General features: G+C 31.3%; 1 protein-coding gene across 3 annotated transcripts in view; it reads left to right on the top strand.

Moving 5' to 3' along the window:
* LOC117170640 (97 kDa heat shock protein) overlaps positions 1-13428 on the top strand; it is a 189867-nt gene that overhangs the window by 57444 nt on the left and 118995 nt on the right. For all 3 annotated transcript variants that reach the window (XM_033357548.1, XM_033357545.1, XM_033357547.1), the window contains one exon: positions 11322-11452. In XM_033357548.1, the coding sequence (XP_033213439.1) occupies positions 11322-11452 (131 nt within the window). The remainder of the gene's footprint in view (positions 1-11321; positions 11453-13428) is intronic.

Genomic DNA, 13428 nt, shown 5'->3' on the forward strand with positions numbered 1-13428 from the left:
ATAAATAGTTAATGTTTATTTTCAAACTTGCGTCATTTTTTTGCGTCACATTTTTTGCGTCTGCTCCCAGGGCACCTCCACGTGGTGACGGTGGGTAACGGGTCACCGGCGAAGTCCCTAGGTGAAAGCGTTCAAGCCGTCATGGCAGGCACAAGAAAAAGTAGACGTACGATACAGGGACTCGGAAACCCAGTATCGGCGATTGGTCAGGGTAAGCAAGCGGGCCCGTAAACGTCGTCATTATGCGACCGCGTCACTTGCTCCCTGCGAATCATTGAAAAGAAGAAACAGATATTTGTTTCTCCTACGATTTGGCGAGAGCCAAAAGATCATGACACTGATTGCTATTTCTGCTTGACCAATACATCTGGGTACAGTAGAAAGAGTAATTCTACAATATTCTGTGCATCTGTTCAATCTGTGACTCATGATGTTTTAATCAGCATTGAACAGGTTGAAAGTGAACATCAGATATTTACTGACGAAGTCTCTTTTGTAACAGAAACTAATGATACAGATAGAAGAATGTCATTTGAAGAATTCGAAGATCAGCAAAATGACGAGCTAAATGAAGCGCAAAAACCAGAAGATGGTCAGCCCGGAAATTCTCATGGTTTTACTCAAGAAGAGCTAATTGACTTAGTTCGAGACGCAGGAATTTCGAAAGAAATTTTCGAACTTGTAGCTTCTAGATTTAAAGAGAAGAATTTTTTTGCTCCAGGTACTCGAGTGAGTTTTTATCGTGATCGAGATCGCCCATTCCGGAAATTCTTCTCTAAAGCAAAGGGTTTGGTTTATTGCAATGATGTTGAAGGACTGATAAATGAGTATAAGAGTTTTCAATATGTAGCTAGTGACTGGCGACTATTTATTGATTCATCAGTGAGGAGTTTGAAAGCTGTCTTACTTCACAATGGAAATATATATGCCCCTATACTGGTTGGTAATTCAGTGATCTTGAAAGAGCAATACAATAATCTTCATTTTCTACTCGAAAAATTGAAGTATGATAGTCACAAGTGGCAATTAGTTGCAGATTTGAAAATAACCAGTATTTTATTAGGTCAGCAAAGCGGAAACACAAAGTATCCATTTTTTATTTGTGAGTGGGACAGTCGTGCCCGAGAACTACATTATGTGAAAAAGGACTGGCCACTCAGGCAAGAATTAACTCCTGGATCTATGAACATACTACAAGAGAGTCTCATTCCTAGTCATAAAGCCATGCTTCCATTATTACACATCAAACTCGGCTTATTTTAACAGCTTATCAAAGCAATGAGGGTATCGAAGAGCGATGCTTTCATGTAAATATTTGAGGAATTTCCCAATATTTCTAAAATGAAAATCAATTAAGGTGTTTTCGATGGCTCCCAAATAAGGAAACTGATGAATGATGATGAATTCTGAAATGAGAATGACAACTAATGAGAGAGCAGCTTGGAGTAGTTTCAAAGAAATTCAAAATAAATTCTTGGGAAATAACAAAGACCCTGATTACAAGAATATTGCCGACAGATTATTGGAAAACTACCGAAAGATGGGATTTTTAATTAATTTAAAGATCAATTTCCTCCATTCCCACATTGATTACTTCCCTGAAAATCTGGGGGACTTCAGTGAGCGGCAGGGTGAGAGATTTCACCAAGACTTGAAAGACTTTGAGAGAAGATATCAAGGTGTTTGGGATATGAACATGATGTCAGACTAATGTTGGTCTTTGAAAAGAGACACATCAAATGTACACAACAGAAAATTCCTCCGTATATCTTTTACGAACAAAAGAACACGTCATACATAAATTTTAAATTTGCATTGTGTGGACAAATCTACTGTGCGATTCCATTAAAAGAATCCGTTCTTTTAACCTAAATAATCTCGTTATATAACATCTGAAATCAAATTTTGCATTAAAATTGCTTCAGCACCCGTAGTTTTTCCAATAGCGCCAAAAACCCTTGAGAAATGAGCGGAATCAGAACATATGCACACACACACACACACACACACACACACAGGCACACATAGAAATACACGGACCACACAAAAACTCAGATTGTACCCTCATACACAATTAGACACACACACATACGTACAAACGGGCCCACGTAAGTTAATACAGATCTACTTGCAGACACATACAGCACATAAATGTACACATAGAAATAGATAGACACACACAGCACCTACATAAACGTGCAGATACACAAGAATCTACACACAGTACCCACATACACGAATAGACACACACAAATAGAATCAGGGGTGTCATAAAAATTATATCGTCCGAATAACGAAGTTTGACCTTCATTTGACCTTGATATAGACGTGATGTGGTCATATGGACACCGGGATCGGGATCAGCGACCCCAAAAACGTAAAGGTCCACTGGTTCGAGACCTGTTCCGACCTAAGACATCAGCCGAGAGATTAAAAGAAGGATTTGACCTTTAGATGACCTCCAAACAACCTTCAGAGATCGGTTTGACCAACAGGTCAAGACGTATTCGGACGAAAAAATTTCCGCTCTTTTAGAATTCGGAGTCAAAAAAACTTCATCAATCGAATTAAGGTGTTTGACCTTCATTTAACCTTGATCTAGATGAGATGGGGTAATATGGACACCGAGATCGTGAACAGCGACTTTAAAAACAAAAAGGTGAACTGGGCTGACAGATGATCCACCTCAATTTCATCTTGTGGCTCTGTGTAATTAATTTAGTAAGGCTTATTATTCGAATTTAATAAGACTTGTTAATCAGTACTTTTTAATCAGTACTTTTTAATTGAATACTCATGATTTCATTATTCAAGAGGGTCGATGGAGAGCGCTGCGAGAATGTACACACGGCTACACTGAGCGTCACTTCAATTTTTCTCGTTTGTGCTCTCCAATTTCATTATCAAACAAAATATAAACATTGTATCCAAGTACCGTCTTCGTTCATGCCGTGAGTAATATTTAGATGACCTATGCAAGAAAGCAGACAAAAATATTCAAAACTGTGGACAGAATCTTGCATTCCTTTTCATAACTCTAATAAAACCCCTTAAGTCACTCAATGAGAAAAAATTTATCGCCATCCACATGTCGATTTTTGAAACAATCACATAATCACACTTTACAAATCTTGGTTTTAGAAAAATTCTAGGTATTTTAAATGCCCTTTAGGCTCTTCGCTATCCTTTTAAAACACATATACAATAATAAAAAAGACAATAGGTTATGATTACTGTCCACACTTGCAATAGCTAGTGGCCATGTTGATTCCCCCAGAAACAAGACAAGCGCGCAACAACATTTAAACAAAATTCAAGCTTAATTGAAAAAACCTTCCTTTTGAAATTACATTAAATTGTTATTGTTCTTTTTATTTAAGTGTGAACAAACATTGAAAATATGCAACAACCGGATTTTGATTTTTCTTATATTGAGAATATATTTTTAAAATAAAATTTATCTTATATACCTTTAATTCATATTTTTAACTTGATACGTGCATTAGGGCGGAGTTAAAATGATAAAATGAGTCGAATCGCTTGAGCTGGTCGAAAAATATTTGTGGGTTGGCATTCGAAAAGTATAAAAAATAAATTTTGAAATCGGTTAGTATGCACACATTTTTGAAAAAGTGAAATATGTCAAATCTGAAACTTTTTTAGTTTTAATGAAAGAAACATATGGGGGTTGTTAATGCACGGGGGAATTTTGTCTATGTTATCCCGTTTTTTCAGCGAATAGCTGACCATCATTTTTTGCGTATGAAAGCTTGGTTTAAGCAAGTTCTCAAAAATACGTAAACATTACCATTTTTGAAGGCTGGAAACATCACTAAAAATAATTTTTTTTAAACAAAATTACAGTATGTTTCTTTCCTTGAAGCTGATGAAATTTCAGGTTCGACATATTCAACTTTTTAAGAAATATGTGCATAGAACTCAATAAAAAAAATGTTTTTTGGCCATTTTCAAAAAATTCTAAATTCAGCAAAAAAAAATTTTCAATAAAAATTGTTTTATTATTCGCTTGCAAAAATTGTACACATCCAAAAAATTTGCCATAAATTTCGAAGCAATAAGGAAATTTTTTGGAATTTTCAAAAATTTGAATTTTCAAATCAAAAAAGGGAACGGAAGATAATAACCGATTTCAAAATTGATTTTTTTTTTCAACTTTTTTCGGATGCCAGCCCACAAATATTTTTCGCTCAGCTCAAACAATTGGACTAATTTGATCATTTTCACTCCGCCCTAACGACTACAAAAACAAAAATGTTCTATCACATCCAGTTTCTTTGTATGCCGGTGTGTGTGTATGTACTTTTGAAATAACCCGTGAAAAAAAAAACATAAAGTGAGGGAACATTTTTGTTGTTGGATTTATAATCTACGGGAAAACCTATTGAAATTACCTATTGGTTTTCCTAGAGCAAAAGAAAGAGGTCCGAAATAATATGCAGTGCAATACACCATCATGAGGGTGATTCGTACACATGAAAAAACTATTTTTAAATAGACATGACAAGATGAAACATTCTTGTTTCACGATTCGCAATCTACAGATGAAAAACCTTTCAAATAGCCTGTTGGTCCTTCTGAAGGAAAATCCTTGTTGTACAGTGTAATGATTGATGAATAAATATATTCCACAATCCATCATTCTTAATGGATTTGGAATTTTGATAAGTTATGTGCATTAAGCTTGAATGTAAATTGTAGGAGCCGATTTTCAAATTTATTTTTGTTCCACATATTTATTGATTTAAGGTGAAATGTTCCAACAACAGATATTTCCCATATTTTGTTAATTTTATTCTTTTTAGGAATGAATCGCAAATTTTACAAAACATCCCAAGTTCATATAACTTGCATTCTAATTAATATAATTTTTATTAAAAAATGCACAGAATAAGTGTACAACTGAGTGGTTTTATATTAGAGGACATAACTTTTCGCCGATTAAATTCGTAAAAAAAATATATATAATTATCATTGTTATGAAGTGTTTTTATAACTTAATTGATGAATGTGCTATTTTCTGCAAATCTGAATCGTTCTTTTAAGTGGAATCTCTTAATATGGTTATAATAGTTAGGCATAGCTATACATATTTTTCAAGATGTTAAAACAAACGTTTTTATAAAAAGTATAATGAAATTCTGGCTACTTTCGTCGTTATTTTACCTTTTTTCCAAGTTGACTAATACTAATGACTAGATACTCTCAAAGAGTTGGAAAAAATCGATAGTGAGCAACAATTGACTCCGGACCAAAATTCGAACCGAGGCTACTGGTGCTTCTACACGAGCACGCTATCTACTGCTCCGCGGAACTTGATAGAGGCCAGGCCCACTGGACTTGTAGATGCTCAAATTTTCCCCACTCTCTATTCTTTACTTCCCTTACGATGACGGTAGGTAGGGATCATATAACATTATGGGGTAACAACCCTCTAGGATTTTGGAAAAATATATATACTTTTTTCTTACGCAATACTTTACGATCATAAGAACAATATGCAGTAGTGGGCTCTATATATGGTTCAAGTATCGTGGATTAGAGGTAGAACAAAATGTCAGATTTAAATGCTCGTAAAACTTTAAACACGTTTTTCTCGAAACAACTTTTTTGAAACTGAGAGGACAACAATGAAAGCATACATATTTAGATTTGATTTTCGATATTTCGGCTCTCATCACTTTTCCATATAGGAGAGAAACATGCAAACGTAGCGTGTTGGTGAGTCGTCTCTGTCATGCTACTAATACCAGCCTCGTGTAAAGCCGAAAATGCACGAGCATGAAACCGAGCGCTCTTGACTTCACGAATGATGATCGAGCTCAGGGGTCTCCAAAGGTAGATTCTGTATCTACTAGCGATCCCAGGTTAATAGGCCAAAGCTACTCAGTTTTGACCCAGAACTGTCAAAACCCTTTACCTTATTTTTGCCGCTGGGAGCCCTTAAACTCGAGACCCTTATTTCTATTCGAAACTTCATGCTAAAATTGAGTATTATGAAATAAAATAATGAATGTTGAGTTTTGTTACTTTAATATTGTTAAATAGAATATTCAATGCAATTGTAATTTTTTATACTCTCTATTTAAATCTCCTAAAAATTGTTTTGTTTAAAGCTAATTCAAAATTTAATTTTCAAATTAAATTAAAAAGTAGCAAGAAAGCCACGCGTCCTTGAGCTTCTATTACCTAACATTAAAAACATAATCAGTTTTAAAAGCCATAATAACAAATTTTTCAATATTTAAAGTTAAAAAAAATCTTACTGTAAAGTAGTATAAAATTAAAAATTATTTTTCTTTAAAAGCGCTAATGCAATTTCAATTCCTTTGAATTTTAAGGCATCAATTTGTAAAGTTTTTAAGTTTTTCTTTTTTCGAACTTTTATTCTGAAATAATTTTATTTACAGATTGTCGATTTGAAATAAATTTTAAATTTTGAACGCCTTGAATTTATTTTTGACCTCTTATTTTTATTACTATTACTATTTTTTTAAATTATTTAGTATTATTATTGTCGAAAACATTTATTTGTGAACAATTATCGGCAATTTCTGAGTTTAAATACTTCAAATAAAATACTTTGTTTTTCAAGCTTTGTCCAGTTGTACCAGAAAAAAGGATTCTCTGAGCCCTTCCAACTGGGATTTTTTTCCAAAGGGGTCATAAATTTCCTCTCAGTTTCCCGTCGAAAAAAATTGTAGATCTTGGAAAAGGCCGAGTGATCCTGGGCCACGCTGCACCTGTGGATTGTGGAGACCCCTGATCTAGCTGTTCCCCAAATTTATTCCAGTTTTGAAATCCCGAAATACCTTTAGAATCATTAGACTTACTGCAAAGAGGAAAATATAATTTACTGTATATATAAATAGAAGACAAGATTTCTGGGCCTAAAATGTTTCAAATTTTTTGCTGCATACCTTAGTCATATTTTTAGTAAAAAATTAATTTTTAACAAATGAAAAACGAATTTGGTTAAAAACTAATCTGTAATACTTGAAAAATAATTTCTTTCTATGAACATATAACTATTTTATAAAAATTTCATTTTTTATCTAAAAATTCAACTAGTCCATCCCTTGTGAAAAATAAGTATTGGTAAGTATTGGATTCAGTACTTTTTTCGCAAAAAAGTATTAGAATTCCATTACTTATTAGCGTAAAAAGTATGACATCCAATACTTACCAATAGGTACTTCTTTTTCATACTGGATGGACTAGTTAAATTTGCAGATAAAAAATAAAACTTTTAATAAAATAGTTCAATGTTCAGCGAAAGAAATTAATTCTCAAGTATTACAGGTTAATTTTTAACCAAAAATGGAACATTTAGATTTTCAATTCAAAAATTAATTTTTAATTGAAAAAAAACAATCGAATCCACAACGCAATTTTCCAAACAAACAAAAAATGAATTTTTGAACAAAAAGACTAATATTCTTCCAAAAATTATCCTAATTAACCCAGCTGGAACCACGTGAACTTCCAGGACCCGACTACCCACGTTGGGTGGAATCCAACCCAACTAAAAATTTCATGAGTTTTGTAGTTTAATTCGAAACCTTGAACGAACTAACGATAGCTAATTCATAGGAAAGCAATAAATTAAACATTTTTTCTTCTTTTAATAAAAACGAAAAACTTTTAAAAAGTAGAATTGGAAACACAAAATGAAAAACTTGAAGAAAATAAAATTGAAAACAGACTAGGAAAAACAGTAGGACAAACAGTAGGACAAATTCACAAAAATAATGCTAACGCATAGTACTTGAAGGAAAATCTCTTACTTTTCACCTGCAATGTCTGTAGCAAGACTGACATACGAGGGTACTGAAATGGAGAAGTTGATAAGAAATATTGGCGCGTGCGCAGCTTTAATGAACCAGAGCATGTGTGGGATCCCACCCATACGTGAAAATAAATTTTCAACAAAGTAGTTCAATCTTTAATGAAAAAATAAATAAATTTTTATCTAAAAAAAATACATTTTCAATCAAAAATGACACAGTTAAATTTTCAGTTAAAAAAATGTTTTTTCAACTGAAAACAATCGAATTTTCAACAAATCAGTTAAATTATTATTTAAAAAAATGAATTTTTAGCCAAAGTAGATGAATTGTCAAAACAAAAAGAATAATTTTCTACAAAGAAAAAAATGAATTTTCAATTAAACCGAAATTTTTATTTATACTAAAGTTCGCAGTTAAAAAGATTAATTTTCGACGATATAAAAAAACACGACAAAAAAAATTTCATTAAAATAGATGAATTTTTAATCAAGAATAATTTTCTACCAAATAAGATGAATTTTCAACTAAAATGATAGTTTTTGATGAAAAAGAAAAATTTTCTAACAGAATTGTTCAACTTTCAACTTCAGAAATTAATTTTAAGCCTTAGAAATAAATATTCAACCAAGAATGGACTAGTTATACTTTTAAATAAAAAATGGGATGCTTAACGAAATACTTCAAATTTTAACTAAAAAAGTTAATTTTCAAGTAAAAAATATTAATTTTTAACCAAAAATGGAGCACTTAAATTTTCAGTTAAAAAAATTAATCATGAATACAAAAAAAAACAATCGAATCTACAACACAACAGTGAAATTTTTAACAAAGAAATGAATTTACGAACAAAAAGAATAATATTCTTACAAGATATACGAATTTTCTACCACATTGTTGAATGTTCAACTAAAAAAGGTAATTAGTTAATGTTAGTGAGTGTCGACCAGGTAAAAATTTCAAATAATAGATCTTAAAGTGTCGGTATACCGGTTTCAATTTGAAAATAGATGATTTAATGTTCAAAACAATCATTTTCTAACGAAAAGATAAATTTAAAAAAATCAATTAAAAAAGATAAGTTCAAACCAAAGATTAATTTTCTACCAAAAAAGATGATTTTTTAACTGAGAGAGATCAGTTTTTTAGCAAAAAAAAAACATTAAATTTTCGACCAAATTTTTAGTTTCAAATAAAAAAAGTGTACCGAAATGACACAGTTAAATTTTAAGTGCAAGAAATTATTTTTCAAACAAAAAAATTTGAATTTGCAACAACAAAAGAAGAATTTTCAACCAAAATGGAAGCATTTTTAAAAAAGAAGAATAATTTAATACCAAAAAACATGAATTTTTATCTGAATTCGGTGAATTTTCAAGCGAAAAGAAGAATTTTAAGTGATTTTTTTCTACTAAAAAGACGCCGGTTCAGTTAAACTTATTTTACACTAAAAACGAAAAAAATTTCCAATAAAAATTTTCAATTTTCAACATTGGAAATGAACTTTAATCTAAAAAATAAATATGCAACAATAAATGGAAACCAAAATCGTTATTCTCTTTCTGTAAAAAAAAAGTTGAGATAAGCAGATCAAATAATCATTCTGTCAATAAAAAAACATTTTACTACACTAATCGACATCATAACAATAGAACTCAACGAATTTTAATGGTTATTAAATAAATTTTTTTTTCGTTTTCTTAAAATACGAACTGAATTATTAATAGAAACAAATAAGGAAGGCCAACTATTTTACTGCACTAGTCAACAACATAACATTAGAACTCAACGAATTTGAATGTTTATTGAAAAAAAATGTTTTCGTTCTCTCAAAATGCGAACTGAATTATTAATAGAAACACATAAGGAGGTCCAACTATGTTTGGTTGAATTCAATCCTTTTTAGTTTGAAAGTCTAAAAAAACGTTTAACGTATTAAATTATTTTAATTGATAATTCATCTTTTTTGGTTAAAAAATTTGTTATATGGTTGAAAATTAACTTTCCTATTAGAAATGAAAATATTTGGGTTGGAAATTCAACTGTTTTCATGAAACACTTCTATTTGACATACAAATTCAAAAAAATTAGTGATCTTTTCTTTTTTTTAACTTAAAAATCTTGTTTGGCTGTAAATTCACCTGTTTTGGTGAAAATTCATTTTGTTCTTGTATTGTTTTTTATGTTTGTAAGTTCATATTTTGGTTGAAAATAGAACTTTTTTTGTTGAAAATTACATTTTTTATCCGATTTAACTATTGCATTTTTAGTTCAATATTTCTTTTTTTTAGATTAAAATGCATTTCTAAATTAGAAAATTTAACAATTCCATTTTCAATTTTTTTTCTTTTATTAAAATTTCTTTCTTTAATGAAAATGGCACGAGTATATATTTGTTGAAAAACTGACTTTACTGTTGTTTACAATTAATTTTTGCATATGATAATGAAAGTATGTCATTTTTGATTCAAATGAATTTTTTTTTTCAACTAAAAATTCGTCATTTTTAATGAAAAATTATATTTTTGGTGAACAAATATATATATTTTTTTATTCGTTTTTTTTTAAACTAAAAATGAATCTATCCCATCAACTATGAAGTTAAAAATTTATCTTTGTAGTAGAATATTATTGTTGTTTGTGCATTTATTTCTTTGTTTAAGAATCGGACTATTCTAATGTAAAATCGATGGTTTTTTTTATTGATTTTATTAAAAATCTATCTTTTTTGTAAAAAATGATTCTTTTTGTTTTAAAAATTCATCTACTTTGGTTAAAAATTAATTTTTTTATTGATGATTTAATTCTTTGGTTGAAACTTTGATAGTTTTTTGGGTTAGAACAAAATTTCTTAACTGAAAATTTAACCTTATTATTATTATTATTTGAAAATTCATCTGTTCTAGTTGAAAATTTGTTTTTATTTCGTCTGAGTGTTTTTTGGTATAAAATTATTATTCTTGTTTGAAAATGCATATATTTTGGTTGACAATTCTTTTCTTGTTCTTGTAAATTGAACCATTCTGTTAACAATTCATTTCATTGGTTAAAAATTCGTGTTTTATCGGGTTGAAAATGAATTTGTTTAATTGCAAACTTAATTAAAATGTTCGGTTAAAAATGTATTTTTAGTTATAGCAGGCCCTGAAATCTTGTCTCCTGTATATATTTACATAGGGTAAATGATATTCTTCTCTTCGCAACAAGTGTAATGATTGTTAGGTAAATCGGGATTTCAAAACCGGAATAAATTTAAGGAGCAGCTAGATCGTCATTGGTGAAGTCGGGCCAGCTCACGTTTGTGTTCGTACATTTTTCGTTTTACATCAGGCGGTTCTTCGAATCATGTAATCGAGCCGACTCATTGGCACGCCACGTTTGCACATGTTTCTCTCACATTAGAAAGTGACGGGGGCCGATAAATCTCAAGTTCTGGAGACACACTTGACAAATTCACTAATTTTCAATTCTAAGAGGCTGTTCTAATCTAAGTTTGATGATTTTTTTATTTTTCAGACAAATGGAAGTATTTGGACACAACCATCCGATACCATTCTCGAAGATGCTTACCTTTTACCGCGCAGGACCTTTTTCTCTAACTGCTAGTTACGTTCAGCAACCAAAATGTTATCATCAAACTGAAATTGGTATGTAATCTATTTTTAAGGCACTTGATGAAAATTAAAATAATCAGTGTGGCCATTTGGAAAAGTCGATTTTAGTATTTTAATAATATAAAATGCGAACATGTGCATAAAAATATATGGCAAATTTTGCCTACTTTTCTCGGGATCTATTTTTTATCACTAGAAAGATAAAGTAAGTCATTTTGACTCATTTGCTTCTTCTCGTTGTAGCAATTTTTGAACTATTGGGCACATAATCGATATCGTGAATTTGATTAATTTCTTGAGGAAATTGCACTGCTGTGCAGAATAAATCACATTATACACTCAAAATTCTCCAGATACCACGCGCTGCAATCTTCGTACTGATTTAGGAGGTAGTCTATGACTGCCCTACCCTTATTTTGTCTGAAAATCATTGTACAAGTAATTAGTCTGAATTTGGGTAACTGAAGTACTTTCTTACTTTTTTCGTGCTCCGCCCAATCAGAGATGCGAGTAAAAAAGTTTAGTGAATTAATTAGGCACTTTCTTTGAATTTGAAGCGCATGAGCGTCAAGTTGTTGCGGAATTCTGAGTCTCAGGAAATAAACGTGTTTCAATCGTGCCACCAGGAGCTCCAAGAAAAATGTCTGATGAATTTTGTTTAGCATCGTTGATTTGGAATAAATGTATGGAAACTCTGGTGCATGCTTTAAGCCTTCTTAGCTTATGACCGCATATGAACAGCTGCATTACTGCAAATGATGTTCCTTATTTCTTCAGTTTATGCCTATAATCCAGGCATTACATCAAAAATGAGTGAAATTCCAGCAAAAATCTTACTTGCAATGTTTTTAATAAGAAATTTTCGTTAAGGTGTCCTTTTTGACATATCAAAAATGCTAGAACAGATCAATTGCCAAACCGGGGGGTTTTTTTTTAACAATTACAAAAGTTACTTTTGCGTGAACGGATAATTCCCATGGCATTTTGGAGAAGAATGTCCAACAGAAAAACGAAAGAAAACAAAATTCTGAACAAATTTTGTTTAAAAAATAATCCGCTAGCTTCTGTCGGTTCCGAGTTATGATATATTGAAAAATCCCCATTTTTTTATTTTCAGCGACAAATCACTAAGTTTAAAAAATACTATGTATCTTCGCACATAATTACTGCATTGAAAACTGTTCCACAGGCGAGTGAAACTAGACTCAATTTGCTGTAATTACAAAAAAAGAACAATATCCTACCTATGATAGGTCATGAGTTATGACCCCTCAAATTTGGCCATTTTTGCCCATTTTTACGGGCAAAAAAGTGGACTTTAGTTTTTTCCAAATAAATCCTGTAAGTTCAGTTTACGTTGATTGTTCCATAGGATGAAATAGAGTCTACAAAAATCTGCATACATCTTAAAAAAAAGAGTCTTTTAGATCTGTTATTTTGGGAATTGTAAAGTTTCAAAAATTTCCTTTTTTTTTGCATCTTTGACTAAAATCGAAGATGTTGTGTTTTTGGAAAATACTCATTTCCTGGGGTGCGTTCCAAGGGACCACCCGGGTGCACTCCGATGCACTCCGAGCCAGTCCACGATATTATGTGAGCAAAGCTGCCAGATCGTTGATGGAAATTACCCCCACCATACCTACCGTTTGGGAGCCGCAAAACAGAAAGTGCATGATTACCACTGTGAGTTCGTATGTAAGCCGAAAATGCACGATTCGACCTCGGAGTTCTGCTGTACGATGATTGCCGATCTGAAGGCTTCGGAAGACTTCGGTGGTATTCTATTTATATCTTGCTCCCCATTTGAAAGAAATTGAAGAAATTGGCGATTTGGATCTTTTGCGTGATTCTTAATTTCATGCATACGTCGACTTTCAGGTTATGTTTTCCAGGTGTACACAATATGGATATATATATAATAATAATCAAATACATAACTGAACAAAAAAAAAATTTTAATTGTTTTCAACATGATAGTAAAATTTTAAATAAAAAAATTACATTTTCAT

Source organism: Belonocnema kinseyi, chromosome 4 (assembly GCF_010883055.1).
Source record: "Belonocnema kinseyi isolate 2016_QV_RU_SX_M_011 chromosome 4, B_treatae_v1, whole genome shotgun sequence".
Lineage (NCBI taxonomy): Eukaryota > Metazoa > Arthropoda > Insecta > Hymenoptera > Cynipidae > Belonocnema > Belonocnema kinseyi.